Source organism: Haemorhous mexicanus, chromosome 6 (assembly GCF_027477595.1).
Source record: "Haemorhous mexicanus isolate bHaeMex1 chromosome 6, bHaeMex1.pri, whole genome shotgun sequence".
Classification (NCBI taxonomy): Eukaryota; Metazoa; Chordata; class Aves; order Passeriformes; family Fringillidae; genus Haemorhous; species Haemorhous mexicanus.
Window position 1 is genome coordinate 10,183,658 of NC_082346.1, and position 17,795 is coordinate 10,201,452.

The 17,795-nt window shown below is 38.1% G+C and overlaps 1 protein-coding gene across 4 annotated transcripts in view; it reads left to right on the forward strand.

Annotated features, from left to right (window-relative positions):
- The window catches only part of PPFIA1 (PTPRF interacting protein alpha 1), a 55,069-nt gene that overhangs the window by 18,485 nt on the left and 18,789 nt on the right, over positions 1 to 17,795 (forward strand). For 3 of the 4 annotated variants that reach the window (XM_059848424.1, XM_059848427.1, XM_059848426.1), the window contains exons 3-19: positions 2,380 to 2,481; positions 2,983 to 3,147; positions 3,984 to 4,058; positions 4,505 to 4,606; positions 4,858 to 5,079; positions 5,793 to 5,939; positions 6,479 to 6,613; positions 7,742 to 7,825; positions 8,327 to 8,458; positions 9,834 to 9,896; positions 10,905 to 10,984; positions 11,230 to 11,362; positions 11,998 to 12,221; positions 12,796 to 13,027; positions 16,256 to 16,407; positions 16,992 to 17,164; positions 17,288 to 17,381. In XM_059848424.1, the coding sequence (XP_059704407.1) occupies positions 2,380 to 2,481; positions 2,983 to 3,147; positions 3,984 to 4,058; positions 4,505 to 4,606; positions 4,858 to 5,079; positions 5,793 to 5,939; positions 6,479 to 6,613; positions 7,742 to 7,825; positions 8,327 to 8,458; positions 9,834 to 9,896; positions 10,905 to 10,984; positions 11,230 to 11,362; positions 11,998 to 12,221; positions 12,796 to 13,027; positions 16,256 to 16,407; positions 16,992 to 17,164; positions 17,288 to 17,381 (2,315 nt within the window). The remainder of the gene's footprint in view (positions 1 to 2,379; positions 2,482 to 2,982; positions 3,148 to 3,983; positions 4,059 to 4,504; positions 4,607 to 4,857; positions 5,080 to 5,792; positions 5,940 to 6,478; positions 6,614 to 7,741; positions 7,826 to 8,326; positions 8,459 to 9,833; positions 9,897 to 10,904; positions 10,985 to 11,229; positions 11,363 to 11,997; positions 12,222 to 12,795; positions 13,028 to 16,255; positions 16,408 to 16,991; positions 17,165 to 17,287; positions 17,382 to 17,795) is intronic. The other variant, XM_059848425.1, reaches the window with a different exon arrangement.

The window sequence follows — 17,795 nt, forward strand, 5'->3', positions numbered from 1 at the left end:
GTGGGGACTGCCCTTGAAAAATGGCAGCTTTGGTTTCAGGTTTACCTGAGCTCATGTGAGAGCAAAAGGGGAATGTGTTGCCAATTCCCTGGGAGTCTTGGAAGCTTCCACAGGTGGCATGTTGAAAGTGCAGGAAAAGCTTGGATGTGAAGGAGCACTCTGCTGGGAAAGCTCCTGATAGAGTCAATATTTCTGTCAGCTCCAGTGAAGCTTGAAGTAGGTTTTTCCTCTCTTGGTTTCCCTTGCACTCCGGACCCTTTTGTAACTTGTTTTGTGGGTGTAAAAGTTCTGGTAGCTGTATTTACAGACCAGGTTGTTTTGGATATGTTTCCTGGCCATTTTGAAAATAATAGTGGGTTTTTTTGGTTTTTTTTTTAAGAGTGCAAATGAAATACTGCAGTGAAATATTTATATGAATGTAATTATTAAGTGTGCTAGAGAAATCAAATAATTTAGCAGTTGAGAAAGGAAAATAAATGAAGATGTCTTGCAGTCTTTTGCTGATTAAGTGGGGGGATTGAAACTTTTTTCCAATGAGCAGGATTTGATTTAGGAAGAGGGATTATAGGCATGGATTCTGCATTTGTGGTGGTGGTAGTATTGCTGTCTTTTTCACAGCAATTTTTAAAAGCTTGATATGTTAGTAATTCCAGAGTTCACTCCAGGTGTATATTGTGCAATGTGTTTTTTGTCTTTTCAGTCATGTGTATATTTTAGAATAATGTTTACCAAATGAATATTGGAAATTGCAGTGTGTTTTGACTGTGCCTGCTTATTTTAGCTGCATGTTAGAATTTACAGATGTGCTTAGTATAATTAATTGGTTGATGTGGCCTTTTGCTTTTAAGCATGTGCATTCTGTCACTTTGAATTTTGCTGCAGAACAGCTCCATCTTAAGCTTTCACTTGATATGCAGCTGCTGGCTGATAAGCAGTGTGTCTTGCAGAGTTTGGAAAAAGTAGAGAAGCAGCAATTGTGTCTCCACTTAGCTGGCTATTTGTGTTCACCTTGTCCTGCTAATCAGCAGTTCAGCTGTACAAATCCATTGTTTATTAGGCAAGGCTCTTGTTTGTGAGTATTTTCCTTATTTCGGAGAACAGAAAGGAGTGGTAGTTATTAGCATTTGATGTTTTCTTATTCATGTGCTCCTGGTGTGTTCACTGGCCACTGGAGTGACTGAAGCATATTTATTTTCACATTAAAAAGTTGCATTGACAAGACATGAGGGTTGCTTTCTTGCAAGGCTCTTTTCTAAAGGATGGACTTGTTCACATTCACACTGTCAATTCTCATTTCCGGTGCAGTTCAGATTAGAATTTAAATTTTTCCAGGGTAGATAAAGTTATGCTTTGTGTTTGCTTCTAAATGTGGTGTATAGTTGTACCTCTTGTTCTATTCAGAGTATGGTCCCTGAGTTAATTGAACATTTAAATCTCTTTATATTAAATGCCTTATATTAACTTTATTATTTTATTTTTCTTTTATTTTTAGTGAGGCTGTTGATAGAGAGGGGAAATGGTTTAGGCTACAGTGGCTCTTGCAGATATTAGTGCAATCATTTCCTGACAGCAACCCCTAACTGTAGGAGGATATTCTTTCATATTGACTGTGTTCACTGTAGTAATAAGCAAGCAGTAAGTGATGTGAGTTAGCTCCACTCCTGTTCCCTGTTGACACTTCACTCTGTATTGTTTCACTTTGGTTGGGTTTTGTTTGGTGAAATCTTTATAGAATTTGAAGGATGAGCCTTCTGAGGGCTTTGAGCCCCTGGGCTCAGCTTTCAGAAAATTCTGATTCTAGTCCTCAGAGATTTCTAGCAGGACTGTAGGGAAAGGGCTGCTTTATTCCCTTTTGTGAGATTGGAAGGCTTGAATGAAATTCCTGTATTTAGCTGTAATCTGGTACATGTCAGGGTTATTAATTGTTGCTCACAATTAAATACTGACTTGAAATATGTCATGTTTGTTGGTTTCCTTATTTTGCTGTGCTTAATGCTCTGTTTTTTCATGTCTCCCTCAGCAGTTGTTAAAAAAAAACAACAAACCAAAACACACAAAGCTAACAACTCTTTGAAACTATAACAAAGCATGTTACAAATATGTTTTTCCTTTTGCTTACCAGGGAAACTCCAACTCATATAAGTGCCTTGAGATACAAACAAGTTTTCAAAATCTTGGTCAAACATCATTTGTCTTTACAGTTGGCAGCATTAAGATTTTAAATGTTTGAACTGAAGCTGGCTTAGCATGACTATACAGTTGTATTGGCTTTGCACATCTGAAATAAATGCTTCAAGGAACTGTCAAGTGTTCATATGAATCCACTCTCACTGTGTGCTGATATTTGATGCGCTTATATTTCTGTCTGGTTTGTTCCAGGAATTTGCAGCACTCACAAAAGAGCTGAATGTATGCAGGGAGCAGCTGCTTGAAAGGGAAGAAGAAATTGCTGAACTGAAAGCAGAAAGGAATAACACAAGGGTCAGTTCCTTGTCTTCTCCTCCAAACTCACCATTGTTAAAGCATCCAGCAACAGGGAGGAAAACAAATGTTGAATTTGAAAAGCTAAAAGTACTTTTTCCCCTGATACTTGTGCATGAATCCCCATGGAAGTGCAAATGTGTGTGTGTTGATCAAGAGGGTTTGGCAGCTCGTGCACAACTCCAAATGCTGCTGTGCAGAATCAGGAAAAGCTTGTAAGACTGCACTGCTATCTGCCATCCAGATTTCTTGTTGTTAAAGTTTTGTAATCCTGCAGCTCTGGGATCAGAGAAGCAGAGTGGGCTGGTTGTGGTGATCTGTTTGAGCAGCTTACTCTGCTAATACAGCTGAAATGTTAATGAGTCCTTACACTCAATACAATATCCTTTGTCTATGAAATTTGAAGTTTAGAACTCTACCCTTGATGTTCTAGGAGGCAAAGTTTTCTGCAGCTGTACAGAACAGGAATAAACATTATTCTTTTTTTTCCTTTTGCTTTAGCTATTACTGGAACATCTGGAGTGTCTTGTCTCCAGGCATGAGCGATCCCTCAGGATGACTGTTGTGAAGAGGCAAGCTCAGTCTCCAGCAGGAGTTTCTAGTGAAGTAGAAGTTCTAAAAGCACTAAAATCCTTATTTGAGCACCACAAAGCCCTTGATGAAAAGGTAATGAAGTATTGTACCTAACACCTTTTCATCCTCTTTCCTTTGTGTGGGCCAGGCAGTTTTTGTACTGCAATTGTAGAAATTTCTGCAGTGTAACTACATTGGTAAATGCTCTCCTAGGTTAAGATGCTACACTTAAATAAAGCAAGGTGCTGTGGTTTATTCAAGCACTTCATTAACTGTGTTAGTGTAAACTCAGCATGGTTCAGGAGCAATATATTTGCTGTAGGAATGCACACAGCTGCTTACCTGTACAACATCAGGATTTATCCTTTTGATTATCTAATAAAAGAAATAGACTAGAGAAAAGAGGAGGAGAAGAATCTGCTTACACTGGGATAGAAGTCTGAATTAAAAGAACTCCTCCCTTCACTTGTGCCTGATATTAGCAGCAGGATATGCAACTGCTAAAGTTCACTGTACACTTTGTTGCCAACTTGCAGTTTACCTGACTTTGTGACCCTTGTATATAAAATCTTGCAAATTATTTTAAGTGGAATTCTACCCGTTCTTCCATGTTGTAAATGAGCAAAAGCAAATACAGCCTGTGCCTTGCAGAAGGACAAGCAAATTCTGGGTATGTTTAGTTTTTTAGTGCCTAAACATACAGGTCAGGTTGCTTATGACAGAAATGAGGAAAAGCTAGATTATAAAATACGCATTATTTGGTTATTTTTTTGGTAGCATGTGTTGTAATTAAGACTGACTCCAGATTAAGAAGGTTTCTAATTGTAATGGAAACACTGTCATTTATTGTCTGTAAAGACATAGCATCAAGTAAAATTGATTTCTTTTTGACTTGAATGATTTCAAATAATTTGAAATTACCCTTTCAGGTAAGGGAGAGATTACGAGTAGCACTTGAAAGGTGTAGCTTATTGGAAGAAGAACTAGGTACTACACATAAAGAGGTAAGTTTCTGTCTTAAAAGAAGGCTTCATGTGTCCATTGTGGGTGTTTCAGTCAATATTTGTACAGAGTAATTTGTTAAGTTTCACTTTCACTTCTTCCTTTTGATTTCTTGCCAAATGGAATAATTGTTAATTTTTAACTTAGCTGCTTTGAAAGAGCAGGAGAGGAAAAAAACCAAACCTCAACCTCCTGACACCCTCTCTGCCCCCAAAAAAACCCAAGCAAAAAAACCCCAACCAAACCAATAAAAAGGGTCCCTGTGCCTTTAAAATAAGGGTTTGCAGTGGCATAAGGTATTTGAGTGCCTGTGCCAGATTTTATTAATACATACCTGGCAGTAGAATCAGTAATTGTTGTTTTGCTCCCTTGCTTTTGCAGCTGTTCCTTATATTATTAGTGAAAAATGAATTGGCTTGAAACATGTGTCTGTAAACTTTTCTTTTAGTTAATGATTCTGAAAGAGCAAAATAATCAGAAGAAAACACTTCCAGATGGGATGCTGGATATAAATCGTGAACAAGAAAATACACCAACTACAAATGGGAAGGTACAGCTATTTACTTTGCTTAGCAGACATATGGGTTTTAATCATTAACTATAACATTTTAATTTTAAACCATAATAAAATATTTTTGTATGATCATCTAGTTAAAAAGTCATAGTTATTCAAATTTCAGCTTTTGCAGTCTGTTCAATAATAAAATTATCTTTGGGGATGGATGTTTACAGGTGAGTAACAATTTGTTTTTCAATCTAATTTGCATCATGCTAATACACTTTTTTCCCCCTGTTTAATAGAGATCCTCTGATGGCTCATTATGCCACGATGAAAACCTGGCTAAAGTGATTGAACTCCAAGACATCATAGATAAGCAAAACAAAGAGCAGACACAAATGAAAGAACGCCTCACTGCTTTGTCCAGCAGAGTAACAGAGCTGGAAGAAGATCTAGACACAGCAAGAAAAGACTTAATCAAATCTGAAGAAATGAACACAAAGTTACAGAGGGATGTACGAGAGGTGAGGAAGGAACAGTCAGGATTTGGGGAGTCACTAATGCCATCTTTATAAAATTTTAGTCTCACTGGTGCTCAGTTGAACCTTTATGTTTTTGGAAGTCTTTGGTTTGATAGATGAGAAGAAAACGGTTTTTAGGACATGGTGGGTGTCTAGTTTTTGTTTAAAAGACCAAAGGGTCCCATTGTCCACTTAAAAAAAAATGTCTTCAGGATAAACTTATGACTAACTAGATGTTTCATTAATAGATTGGAATTTAGCATTGCCAACTTCAGCATGTTCTGGAAGAGATGTTTGATCTTGTCATACATGCTTAGCTTATTACTCTTTCTTCCTTTTTTAAAAGATGCACTTGGTTGAGGAATCCCTTTAATTTGAGTGGTGCGGTTGACAGTTCCTGTCACTGCTGAATAATCTCCAGGGTCCCACATATCCTTATTAGATAGAAAGAGAGCTTAGTTAAATCCCAGAACACTCTCTGACCATCCCCAGCAAGTCAAGATTTGTTCTGTGTGTACCATTGGAAAGGAGAGTTTCAGATCTGTGGTGTAAGGTTATGAAGACCAGTGGTTTTTAATCATTAACTGTTTTAAAAAGCCATTTCTTTCCACTTCATTTTTTACTGAGAAAAATAACCTGATTTTAAAAAATTATTTGAAATTATTTTATCTGAAATTATCTCTCACATTCTGACTTCTGTGTTGTGTCTTGCCCAGACTCTGGCCCAGAAGGAGGACATGGAGGAGAGGATCACCACTCTGGAGAAACGCTACCTCGCTGCACAACGTGAAGCTACATCCGTGCATGACCTCAATGATAAACTTGAAAATGAAATTGCCACTAAAGACTCCATGCACCGACAGGTTGTGATTTCAGATGAGATGAAGTACATTTTGCTCAGCATAAAGCTAATGGAGATAATTAATGTTCATGCTGTGCTGAAGCACTTTGCTTTTAGGGAGATAAATATCAGCTGTAATGTGCTGTTATTAGTGATTGTTTTTCAGGAGCTGGAGTCATATATTGCAGAGACTTTTACCCTGCGAATATAGATGAGACAGCTTTACTGAGAAGGGGAAATGGTTTTGAGAAATTTAATGCACTTTATCTTGGGGCAGCAGGGCTGTTGTCCCTATTAATTGTGGCTTTTTAAGTTACTGTATGTGTATCCAAGCATCTCTAGTTTTGGGGGTGAGAATTATTCATTCTGACCTAAACTTCCAAGATTTGCATAACATCCAGTGATTTTTTACAGGCTATTGCCTTAGTGAAAGAGGAAGTTTGAGAAGTACTTGATGTGAAATAGTCCAACTTTATAAGCCAGAAATGGTTGTTTAGCCAACCACTTTCTAACTAATAATTTCTTTTACCCTCAACACTTGTTGGCCATAACCCTGTGCAGAGCGAAGATAAGAACAGGCAACTGCAAGAGAGACTGGAACTGGCTGAGCAAAAGCTGCAGCAGACCCTGAGAAAAGCTGAGACTTTGCCAGAGGTGGAGGCTGAGCTGGCACAGAGAGTGGCAGCACTTACAAAGGTGAGGTGGTGGCACAGTGTCCTCCAGACTCCCTCCTCCATTGGTGTCTCACTGTAGGAAATCTGTTCCTAGGGTTGGTTTGGTTACATTTGCTTTCCAGTTTTCCCTGTTTGAATAAATATTCATAAAATATTTATTTCCTACAGAAAATGTTTATTTCCTACTTTTTTTCCCCATTCATCTCTCTGAAGACACTCTGATTTACTCTTGCTTTTTTTTTTTAAATTTTTAATCTCTCTTTGTTTTTTAAGTTTCTGCTCTTTGGAACTCAAGTGGGTTTTCTGTTAACTCTTCTACATCATAAAAATATCTCCCTGAATTATTATTTTGGTTCTTTTTATTAAAATTATTCAATAATAGACATAAAGTCTTCTAAACATGAACTGTTTCTGAACCTAAATTTCTTACACTGCTAAGTGAAGCAAGTGGGGAGAGAGAGAAGTTGTGGTACTACCAAGTACCAAGATTTTTAGAGGGCTGCAAATAGACTAATGAAATCTGAAGTGTTATATTTAGTTAACCACAAATGAGCCTTTTCAAGTGTGTGTGTGTGTGCATGTTTTCTTTCAAAGCCTTAGTTTCATTTTTTTCCCTGTTATCTTTCCTGTCCCTAACTGGCTCTGTAGTCTGACCTTTTGTCTCCTGGGAGCTCTGCTGCTAAAGATGCTAAAGTTTTGGAACTTGCCACCAAGCTTAGGAAGGTAGAATTTGTATCTTAGTCCTTGTCTCTGCTTGCTGCTTTCTGCTTTGCCATGATTACTAACAAAGAGTCCCATCGTCCAGGCTAGTGAGGAGAAGCTGAAAATGCACTCAGTCTTTACTTTTATTTATTTTTTTTGTTTTATTTCTTGGGAATATGAATGAACTTTGCTGCTGCAAGCTTGTTTGCAAATAGTAGTAGTTGGTTCATGATGGTACTTAGGGGTGAGAGATTTCATCATTTTGCCACTTCCCATCTGAACTCTTGCAAGGTCCTTTTGGTGACAGAAAAGCATCTGTTCTGCATTGTCCTTTATCATAAATAGCAGTTGTGCAAAGCATGTTAGAAATATTCTTGTGCCTCAGTGTTTCTGTGTTTTTGGAGCCTAAAAACCCACCCAAATTCTAATTTTGCTCTCAAATTGACAGGCTGAGGAGAGACATGGCAATATAGAGGAGCGGCTGAGACAGATGGAGGCACAGCTTGAAGAGAAGAATCAAGAACTGCAAAGGGTACTGCACATCATTTTGACAAAAATAAAAAGCTGAAAGCAAGAACCTAATCCTCTTTGTTTCTCAGCTGGAAAATAAAGCTAGAGTTTAGGCTGGCTGATAGTGAGTCACTGTACTGTGGCTAACCTTAAATCTCAAGGAAAATGTGCTGAAAGTCTCCCATAAAAGTTTGAAGAAACTTGATGAATTAAATGACTATGGAAAAATTGGTTCCTGGGTTACAGACAATGGAATCCACTCTAAATTGTGCCTTTTAATTTTTTTTTTTAATGTAGGCTTGGATTTTTGAACTTCTGGTCTTGCATTACGTATTAAAGACTGAAGTGTCCCTTAGATTCCCTCTACAGAGCCCTGGAGGCACATGCAGTGTTCCTCTGTGGAAAAATATTGCTGTTAAAAAAAATGCATTTGGATTAAAGAAAGTTTGCTGCCTTCATAACCTGGAAATTGTTAGAGAGATTGCAAATCTGAAGTTTTTTCAGCAGCTTCTTTGTATCTCAGGCTAGACAGAGAGAGAAGATGAATGAAGAGCATAATAAACGTTTGTCAGAAACTGTTGATAAGCTCCTGTCTGAATCCAATGAAAGGCTCCAGCTTCATCTCAAGGAGAGGATGGCTGCCCTGGAAGACAAGGTAACATTCCAGTAATGAATGTGTAATTCTGTAATGATTTGTGCCTTTTACAACATGTCTGAAACTTCAGCAAATAAACACGTCACCCTTATTAATAAGTAGTTGCTGTTAAGGCTCTTTTTCATTGTGGATTTTGAAAATGTGCTCTTAAAAATAATTGTTGAGGTTGTCCCTGGGCACTGCACTGTGCTGTTGAGAGGGCAGCTTTTTAGAAGCTTTATCCTTCTTTATTTGACTGGTGCAGATTGCATAAATAGGCTCATCCAGTGTAATACAGGAAGCCTAAAGCATTGGAACTTTGACCTTTCCAGTTCAGTTTCCTTTGTTTTCCCACTGCTTTTGGCTGTACCAGTTCCCCTGAGTCATTGTGGGATTCCTGCAATTTGCTTTTCTTCTCAGGTAGATCATTTTGGGACTTGTTATATGCATGTAAACGGGTTTTTCCTGCACTGTCAGTGCACATCTTGGAACTTTCTCCTGCACTCAGTTTATGTCTTCTGACACATTTTTCACTCCTTTTCTTCCCTTCAGCTTTTGGATCTAGATCCTTATGGATTATTCTTCCATGCACAGCTTGAAGTTAGATCCCTTATTCTTCATCCAGCAAAGTAATGTCTTCTAAAGTGGACTTTGCTTGATGCTGATTTTGAGTTGCTTGGTCATGGATTAAAATGTATTTGGTTTCTTTTACTAGAGGGTGAAATGACCATCTGGGGAAATGTTTCAGGAAAAGCTGAGTGTCTTTGGTTTTAAAGTCATGGCAATAAAATGCTTTGGAATGCAAATGGTGTTTCCAGACTTGTACTGAATGTTTGCTTCCTCTTGCATTCATAATGCCTGAATAATAGGTGATGTCTCAGGGTTTACCCTGACTCCCTCTTATCTTCCAAACCATAACTATATGTGCAAATAATGAGGAAAATCTACTTGACCTTTACTGTAGTTAACAGCTTCTAGAGACGTGTTCTTGTTGAGGCTTCCAGCTCATTCTTTTATGCTAATTTGGGAAGAAACATTCAGGTAACATTAAGATTTTGTTCTGATCATGTGGTCTTTCTTGAATTACTTTGAATTATTCCATAATTATTCCCTTTTTTTTACTAGTTAGACTGTGAAATGGAGCTTTAAAGGACTGCTATTGCTATTAAAGATTTATGGAACCAGTGCTATTACTAAATCCATTATTTAGCGGGCTGTACACCTGGAAGGATAAACCTTCAACTATAATCAAAGTGAAATCATGGAAGCAATCAGGGATCTGTAATTTAAGATGCATTAGTGTAGTGTTGACTGCATTTTTTTGATAATCATCATGGTTATGTTTTAAAAGTGTAAAGCTTATGAGTGATTTAATTTGTGATGCCTTTAATTTCAGAATTCACTTATTCGAGAAATTGAAAATGCAAAAAAACAAATAGAAGAACTTCAGCATGAAAAGGTAGACTGCATTTCTGAAATATTATCTTGGAACTTAATTGCTGCCTGGCTACACATCAGGATCAGATTGTAATTCCTCATAAAACTTAACATTTCCTGCTCTTTTTAAAAGAAAAGAGTTGTTATTGTTTATTTTATGGTATTGTGTGCCACAGTTTTAGGGGGATTGTACAGATAATACATAACCTGTTAGTCCAAGACTTAACACACTTTTGAATATGTGAAGGGCTTGGATATGTTGGCAATTGGCCAAAGTTTGGAGATTGTGTAGAATTTTGATACTGTTGTACATATGACCTTGAACAGCAAAACCAAATGAGAAATACTTTTAATGTTGGGTATTTTTCCATAAGGTTTTCTCAAAGCATTGGATATCACAAAATGCTCGTGCAACTGCTAACATTCTTTTTTAAGTTTTAAGAACTGGGGAGCAGAGGGAGAAATATTTACTAGACTTGGCTGCTCCTTAGCAATAGCTAAGGTGCATGATGTTCTGCTTGTCCTGGCAATGACAAGGTCCCTCATTACAGATGTTCATTATCAGCCACTTTTTATTTTATTTAGGCTTTTGTTGTTTTCTCATTCATTGTATTGACTTTAACTTTTGTTAAATTCCGAGTTTCTAGAGCATGTAGAAATGTCCCAAGTTAAAAGTGAATTCTTTTAGAGCCTTTTGTGCAGAAAGCTTGAACAAATCTTGTTGCTTATCATCACTTTATTATAATAAACTTAGTAGCATGTGAACTCAGCTGTTTTTAAGATACATATTGTCATTACTAGAGTCAGGGTAGAGAGGCAGTAGAATTATTCTGGCATGCCCTTTTGTGACAGTGCTGTATTGTGTGTAGCAAAAACAATGTTTAAATAGGTAAAGGCTATATCTTAAAATCTTTTATTCCCAACTTTCAGAGAAATGAGATAAAAAACCTAAATGTGAGCTTATAAATTTGTATTTGAAACTAATTTTTTTTTTAAAGCATATGATATGTTTTTCTATTTATTTTTCCAGGATCAACTTGTATTAAATGTTGATGCATTAAGGGCTGAAAACGACCAAGTGAGGCTCAGAGCCACATCACTCCATCATAGGTACCAGCAATAGTTTGTTTGTTTCCTATTTTCTTTAAGGTCACTATGCTAAATACAATCTTGTATATTATAAATTAAAATATTTCAGCCATTGCTGTAAATTCAGTTTTACAGAGCATATAAAACAATTTTTATACTGCTTAAAAAAAACTGGCAGTGGTGGGACAAGAGAAATCTTTTGGGTGACTTTTTTTTTTTGTTTCTTTCTCCCTTTGTAAAGATGAAATGTTTGTTTTGTGTTGCAGCAGAGCAGATTTCAGATTCCCTGTGCCATCTTCCTCTGTGGGGGACAGTCACAGTGACTCCTACAGCTCCTCCTCCGTGCTGAGGCGGCCCCAGAAGGGGCGTCTGGCTGCTCTCAGGGACGAGCCTTCCAAGGTAAGGGAAAATACAAATAACAAAACAGATCTGTTCAGTGCATGAGGCTAATCAGGTGCAAGGAGGTTTTACAATTGGGAGGACCTGGCAAAAAACTCCTGAGTTTTATAGATCCTGTGTAAACAACTCATGAACAGCTGCTGGTCCTTTTAATTGGTAGCAAATGGTTGCAAGATTGTGGTTTGGAACTCCTATTTTGTTTTGTTGGGTTTTTTAAAAATTTTTTAATTTTGTTTTTTAATTTTGATAAGCCTGTAAAGCACAATTTGAAGCAGTCCGACTTTTGTGTCTGTATACTCTAATCTAACACATTACTGTTCTGCAAGCAGTTTCCATTTCCTTTCAGGATGCATGAGTACCCATTATATAAAACTGATTCCATAGTTCCCATGGAATTGATAGCAAAATTCTACTGTAATTAAATGTGTGTTCTGCATCTTGCAGTTAAATGAGGTTTAAAATTTCCTACATTATAGCTTGTTTTTTTTACATTTCTCTAAACATTGCTGTCTTGATGGATGCATTCAGCATGTAAGTGGACTTACATAAATTATTTTAAATATCTTGAAAAGTAGTAGAGATGTCACATTTTTTCCATTTGAGCTTGGATTTACTTCTTTAATGGATTCTTGTAGGTTCAGACCCTGAATGAGCAGGATTGGGAGCGGGCCCAGCAAGCCAGTGTGTTGGCAAATGTGGCACAAGCATTTGAGAGTGATGTGGATGTGTCTGACATGGAGGACGACAGGGAGACCATTTTCAGCTCAGTCGATCTGCTGTCACCAAGTGGTCAGGCTGATGCTCAGACTTTGGCCATAATGCTGCAGGAACAGTTGGATGCAATCAACAAAGAGATCAGGTATGGCCTGTCTGCTGCTGTGGAGCTTTTGATAAAAGTATGCTGGAAAGTGGGAATTTTCCCATGTTTTTCTGCTAAGTGCCGCTTCTGTTTGTGTGGTCCTTTGTGGTATTTTCTGGGGTCTCCCGACAAGGGGAGGAATGATGAATCTGACTCCATGTTCTTAGAAGGCTAATTTATTATTTTATGATATTATATTATATTAAAAGACTACTATATTAAACTATACTCAAGCATAGAGAAAGGATACCGACAGAAGGCTACAAAGAATGATAATGAAAACTCGTGACTCCTTCCAGAGTCCTGACATAGCCTTACCCCATTTTTGGTCATTAAGTTAAAACAATTCACATGAAACCAATCAAACAACCACCTCTTGGATGAACAATCTCCAAACCACATTTCAAAGCAGCAAAATACAGGAGAAGCAAATGAGATAATATCGTTTTCATTTTTCTCTGAGGCCTCTCAGCTTCCCAGGAGAAGAAATCCTGGCGAGGGGATTTTTCAGAAAACATGACAGTGACAGTCCCTGTTGGAATGTCACATTGCTGTGAGGCTCTTTTTCCCTCAGGCTGATCCAGGAGGAGAAGGAGAACACGGAGCAGCGCGCGGAGGAGATCGAGAGCCGCGTAGGCAGCGGCAGCCTGGAGGCGCACGGCCGGTTCCGCTCGCTGGGCTCCGTGGTCCCCGCGCTCGGCGGGGCCCTGGCCGGCTCCTCCCCGCCTGGCAGCGGCCGCTCCACGCCCCGGCGCGTCCCACACAGCCCCGCCAGGGAGGTGGACAGGCTGGGCATCATGACACTGGTGGGTAGCCATGGCCTGCAGCCTCCTCCTCGGAGCGCTCCTGTTCTCTAGGAAATGGGCTGTTCCTTCCTCTCCTGCTTACTCAGCTGTATTTTTCCTTTCTCTAGGTTTTTCTACTGCTTCCTTTCAACTACTATAAAAAGTGTAAGATACGTAATGATTAGGAAAAGTGTTCAGAGCTTGAGTCTATTATTTGGTCAACATCTCGTGCTCTAAGTATTTATTCCTTCTGTTGTTATGGTCTTTCTTCAGACTCCTCTTTCTAGAAGAAATAATGTTTTCTTTTCAACCACTTTCTCCATCTGCTTTAAACTTTATTTTTAGCAGTCCACTGTTCCAGTGAACACTCAGCTAAAAAGTGATTTGCATATTAATTTTGAAGACTGGGAAGGTGTCACTGCTGTTTGAATATTAATGAGTGCTAGTGTCCTGTTTTAAGCTATTAAAGCCCGATAGGTAAAAGAAATACCTGTTAGACCTTGTGGTTGATAAAGTAGTTTAGTCTTAGGAGTTCAGAGAGTAGATGAAGATATTTTCCTTCTTTTGACATTCCTACGATTGCTGAGGAAGATTAATTCTTCTAGGAGCTGCTTTATGCATGTAAAGACATCTGTAAAATTAAGATACAAATTTTCCCCTTCTTGTTTTACAAAAATGTTAAATAAAACAAACTGTTAAAACCAAATATTTCAGCTAAGTAGTTTTGCTGGCTTTTTAAAATTAATGTGCAAATACACCAAATAGTATTTTTTTCATACAAGGGAATAATTTGCCTTCTTTGCATTAAAATAAAGATAATTAAAATAAAAATCATATGGCTCTAGCCATATGTCCAGGGGCAAGCAGTCTTCTAAAAAAAAAAAGCTATCAAAATTCAGATTATGGAATGCTTTATCTTCTAACATTTCACAATTATTAGTTAAGCTAAATACTTCTCAAGGAGAAAACCATATACAAATTTAAGTAGCTCTTTTCCCCAAAACTAGATCAGGAGAATTGTGTCTGGTCTGAAATCCAATGCAATTGAAGAAAGTGAACTGTAATTAAGTTCCCTTTAGATCCTAATTGTGCATTGAAGTCACTTGATCTGGTGCTTGTAGCTGTATTTGAAGAGTTTTGTACCTGGCAACTGATTTATGAAAGCTTGAAGTCAAGAATTAGAGAACAAGAGCTTTCTAGAAACTTCAGGAAGAGCTATCATGGATTATTAGACTGAGTTCTGCTGTGCCTTCCAACATTTTAATAGAGAGTTGCATTAGGTTTTGATCATGTAGGCAAATTAGCTTAATGCCAGTGCTTATGCAGCTCAGTCAGTTGAAAGCCCCTCATGATTAAAAAGCATCAGCATGATAAATGGTGAAGCCCACAGCTCTCTTGAGCAGTCCTCGTGGACAGTTCATTCCATGTGGTGAACATTTTCATTTTTATGCTTATCAGATTTAATGGATGAAAGATCCAGTAATGCTAAAATGAGCCTGCAGTGCTTTGTCAAGAACTTGAGGAGGAAGTAGATCATCTTTAAAGGTCCCTTCTATGATTCAGTGAACTTATGATTTAGTAATGTAGTACTCTACAGTCAGATTGAACAAAACTTTCCATATTAATGCTGCAACATTTACATGTATTCTAAATCAAAACCAATTAAACGTTATCCTTTGTGGGAGGGAAACAACATCCCCTCCCCGCTGTCCCACTTCAAAGGGGAACAATTTTATTTTTGGTTGCAGGCTTTTTAAATAATGAGAGCTATTAAACAAATTATCTAAATTTAACTTTTGTCAGCATCAGTCTGAATAAGCTGTTTGTGTAACTCTTGTTCTCTGAGCTGGCAGAGGTGAGCACTCCCTGGGGAGTGAGGTACAGCGGATGGAGGATAAAATAAAAGTGCTGGTGAATTCCTGCTCAAACATTCCAATACTGGAAAGCTGTAAAAAGAACAGAATCCTGTTACTGTATAGAAATTGGCTGTTGTTGGCACTCTTTGACATTATTAAAGTCTGGGCTGCTTTTTGTGCAGTGTAGGAAACAGCTGCAGGAATCCCTGGCTTGTGAGGAGGAATGAGTGAAGATGATTTATTAAGGCTCCTGTGGCTGACCTGGAGGTTCAAAGCAGCTCTCACCTTTTCAAAGCAACACCTTGCACCCCCACACACCTTATTGGGGTTTTTTTGCTGCACATATTTTGTGCTAATTTGCTGACGGTCCCAACACACTCAAACATCTCTGGTACTTTGGTAGATAACCAACTCTTAAGTGTTTATTTTTTGCTTCCTTTTCCTCACTTCGGGGATGCATTTAAGTAATCTGTGATTTAAGGAGTACTTCATACCCAGTATCTCTCTGTGCCATTGTTGTAACTGTTGTTTATATTCTCCCCAAGGTGTTTTGTCTGTTCTAGTTGTCTTAGTCTGTGCTACAGTTTACAATAAATACAGGTTTTCCAAATTTCTTTTCTTTGCATGCATCTGTCAGCCTAGTGATTTAAGGAAACACCGTAGAAAGGTAAAAATCTTTAGTTTATTTCATGGTGTGCCCCTTCATCTCTCTCCCTGTCCCCAAACTCATTAGTGGATAACAGGAACATAAAGCATTTGCAGGGTAGCTCTGTAAAGAAGAAGATTATGGCTTATCATTTTAGCCTAAGTGTGGGTTTGTTTTGTGCGGTTTTGTGTTTGTTTGCCTGTTTTTGCTGGTGTGGAGGACTGCTGTGCTGCTTTCTGTTTGCAACCACTGCTTTGTAGTCTTCATGCATCAGTGCTGAATTTTAAAAGTTGTCAGTGCACACACAAATAAGTTATTCTTTCTGTTACTCAAACTTTTGTAGCCACAGGTGTGTAGAAACTAACTTCACAGAGTCAATGATCTTGCTAATAATTCTTTCCACAGGTCTCTTTAGTTTTTCTGTCTTTGCACTTGCTTGAACTGGGGACAGGTATATTCATTTTATGGTGCTGAAGGCATTACTTTAGTTCTTAGCTCTATGAACGAATAAAAGATAAGTGCTACTTTCTCATTTCAGTAGCTAAGACTGAATGTAGTCATTTGTCACTGAAGGTAACAAGAAATTCAGAAAGAAATCAAGCAAAAAATAGGCAACTGCAGAAGGGTAAGGGCAAGAGTGATCCTTTAACACTAAAATAAAATTCTTCCTTTCGCTGTTTTGTGTAGTGTTGGTATTGCCTTCATATTTTGGCATTGCCCCTGAAGTTTTCCTTCCTTTCCCACCAGTCTCCAGCTTCCAGAGAAGAGGTACGAGATGACAAAACCACCATAAAATGTGAGACATCGCCACCTTCTTCACCTCGCTCCTTGCGCCTGGACAGAGTCCAGAAGGGAGCTCTGCACACAGTGAGCCATGAAGATATCAGGGACATCAGGAAGTAAGTAAGCTGGGAATCACTCAGACATACCAAGAATTCAGAGTTCCACAGTATCAGAATAAAATCCCAAACTGCAGAGCTGTTCAGCCTGTAGGATTTTAGTCTGAGTGTTAAAGTGTTTCTCAGAAGTCAGGAGTGTGAACACAAATGGGTGACCGTTACATAAACATTAGGAATGTAGATTTTGCTAATGCTTAGAAATGGCTTCATGGGAATGCTTTTGGTACTCAAAGTCTGCATTAAGTTTTCTTCATGCTTGGGATATGAAAAATTTTAACTCTTTACGTTTTTATTTAGCTATAAATTGAGAAATAACTTGCAAAATTGCAATCACTGATTGACAGATACTCTTCTCAAAGTACCTAAGTACCTGAGATGGATTCCAGTCAAGTATTTTGAACTTTTTCTGCTCCTTTCAGCCAGGAGCTTGTGCTATCAACATTTCTTTTCATAATTCATAAAATTAAGTTAAATTAAATGTCATTAGTGCGTTACTGAACTTTGATTAACTTGCACAGAACCCTGAACTTATCTCTGGTGAATTTGTTGTACATGGGCTCCTTTATGACTTTTTTTTGTTACAGTTCAACAGGTTCACAAGATGGCCAAACAAGTAATCCTAGTAGCAGTAACAGCAGCCAAGACTCCCTTCACAAAGCCCCCAAAAAGAAGGGGATCAAATCCTCCATTGGCCGCCTGTTTGGCAAGAAGGAAAAGGGACGACCTGGACAAGGAAGCAAGGAAGCTCTAGGACAAGGTTGGTTTGCTTTTTCTTACACAGTGAGAGAGATGGCCTTGGGGCTTGGGTTTTACACATTCCTGATCAGTAATATTACAAAGCATTAAATTGAGAGTGATTTGAGTTTGGGGTTTTTCGTAGGTGGCCTGGGAGAAGCAGATGGTTCCTCTCAGGATGCATTAGGCCTCAGCAAGCTTGGAGGTCAGGCAGAGAAAAACAGGAAAATGCAGAAAAAGTAAGTTATCAAATATTTTTTATTTTTATTCCTGTGTTATTCATGTGTTGCTTTGTTTAAAAATGCTGTGGTTTTATTTTTTAGTTTGGTTTTGGGGTATTTTTGCCTAATATGGTGCTATGGCTAATAAGCCTCTGTAGATATTTTCTTTTACTATTTTTCCAGAACATTAATAGCAGCATAGGTCATAGTAAATTTGAAAGGAATTTCAGCTGAAAACTTACAATTGGACTGCTGTAATAAAGAAATTTGGAGATAGAAGTGGACTCTTATCAAATTCCCCCTAAATTTATTATATTTCATACCTGCTTTGGGAGGTATTAAATGTAATAAATTATAAATACCTTTGATTCAAATGGGAGATTTCCCAAAGTTGTCCTTGGCTGCTCTTTGCTCCAGATTGTGGAGGAATTG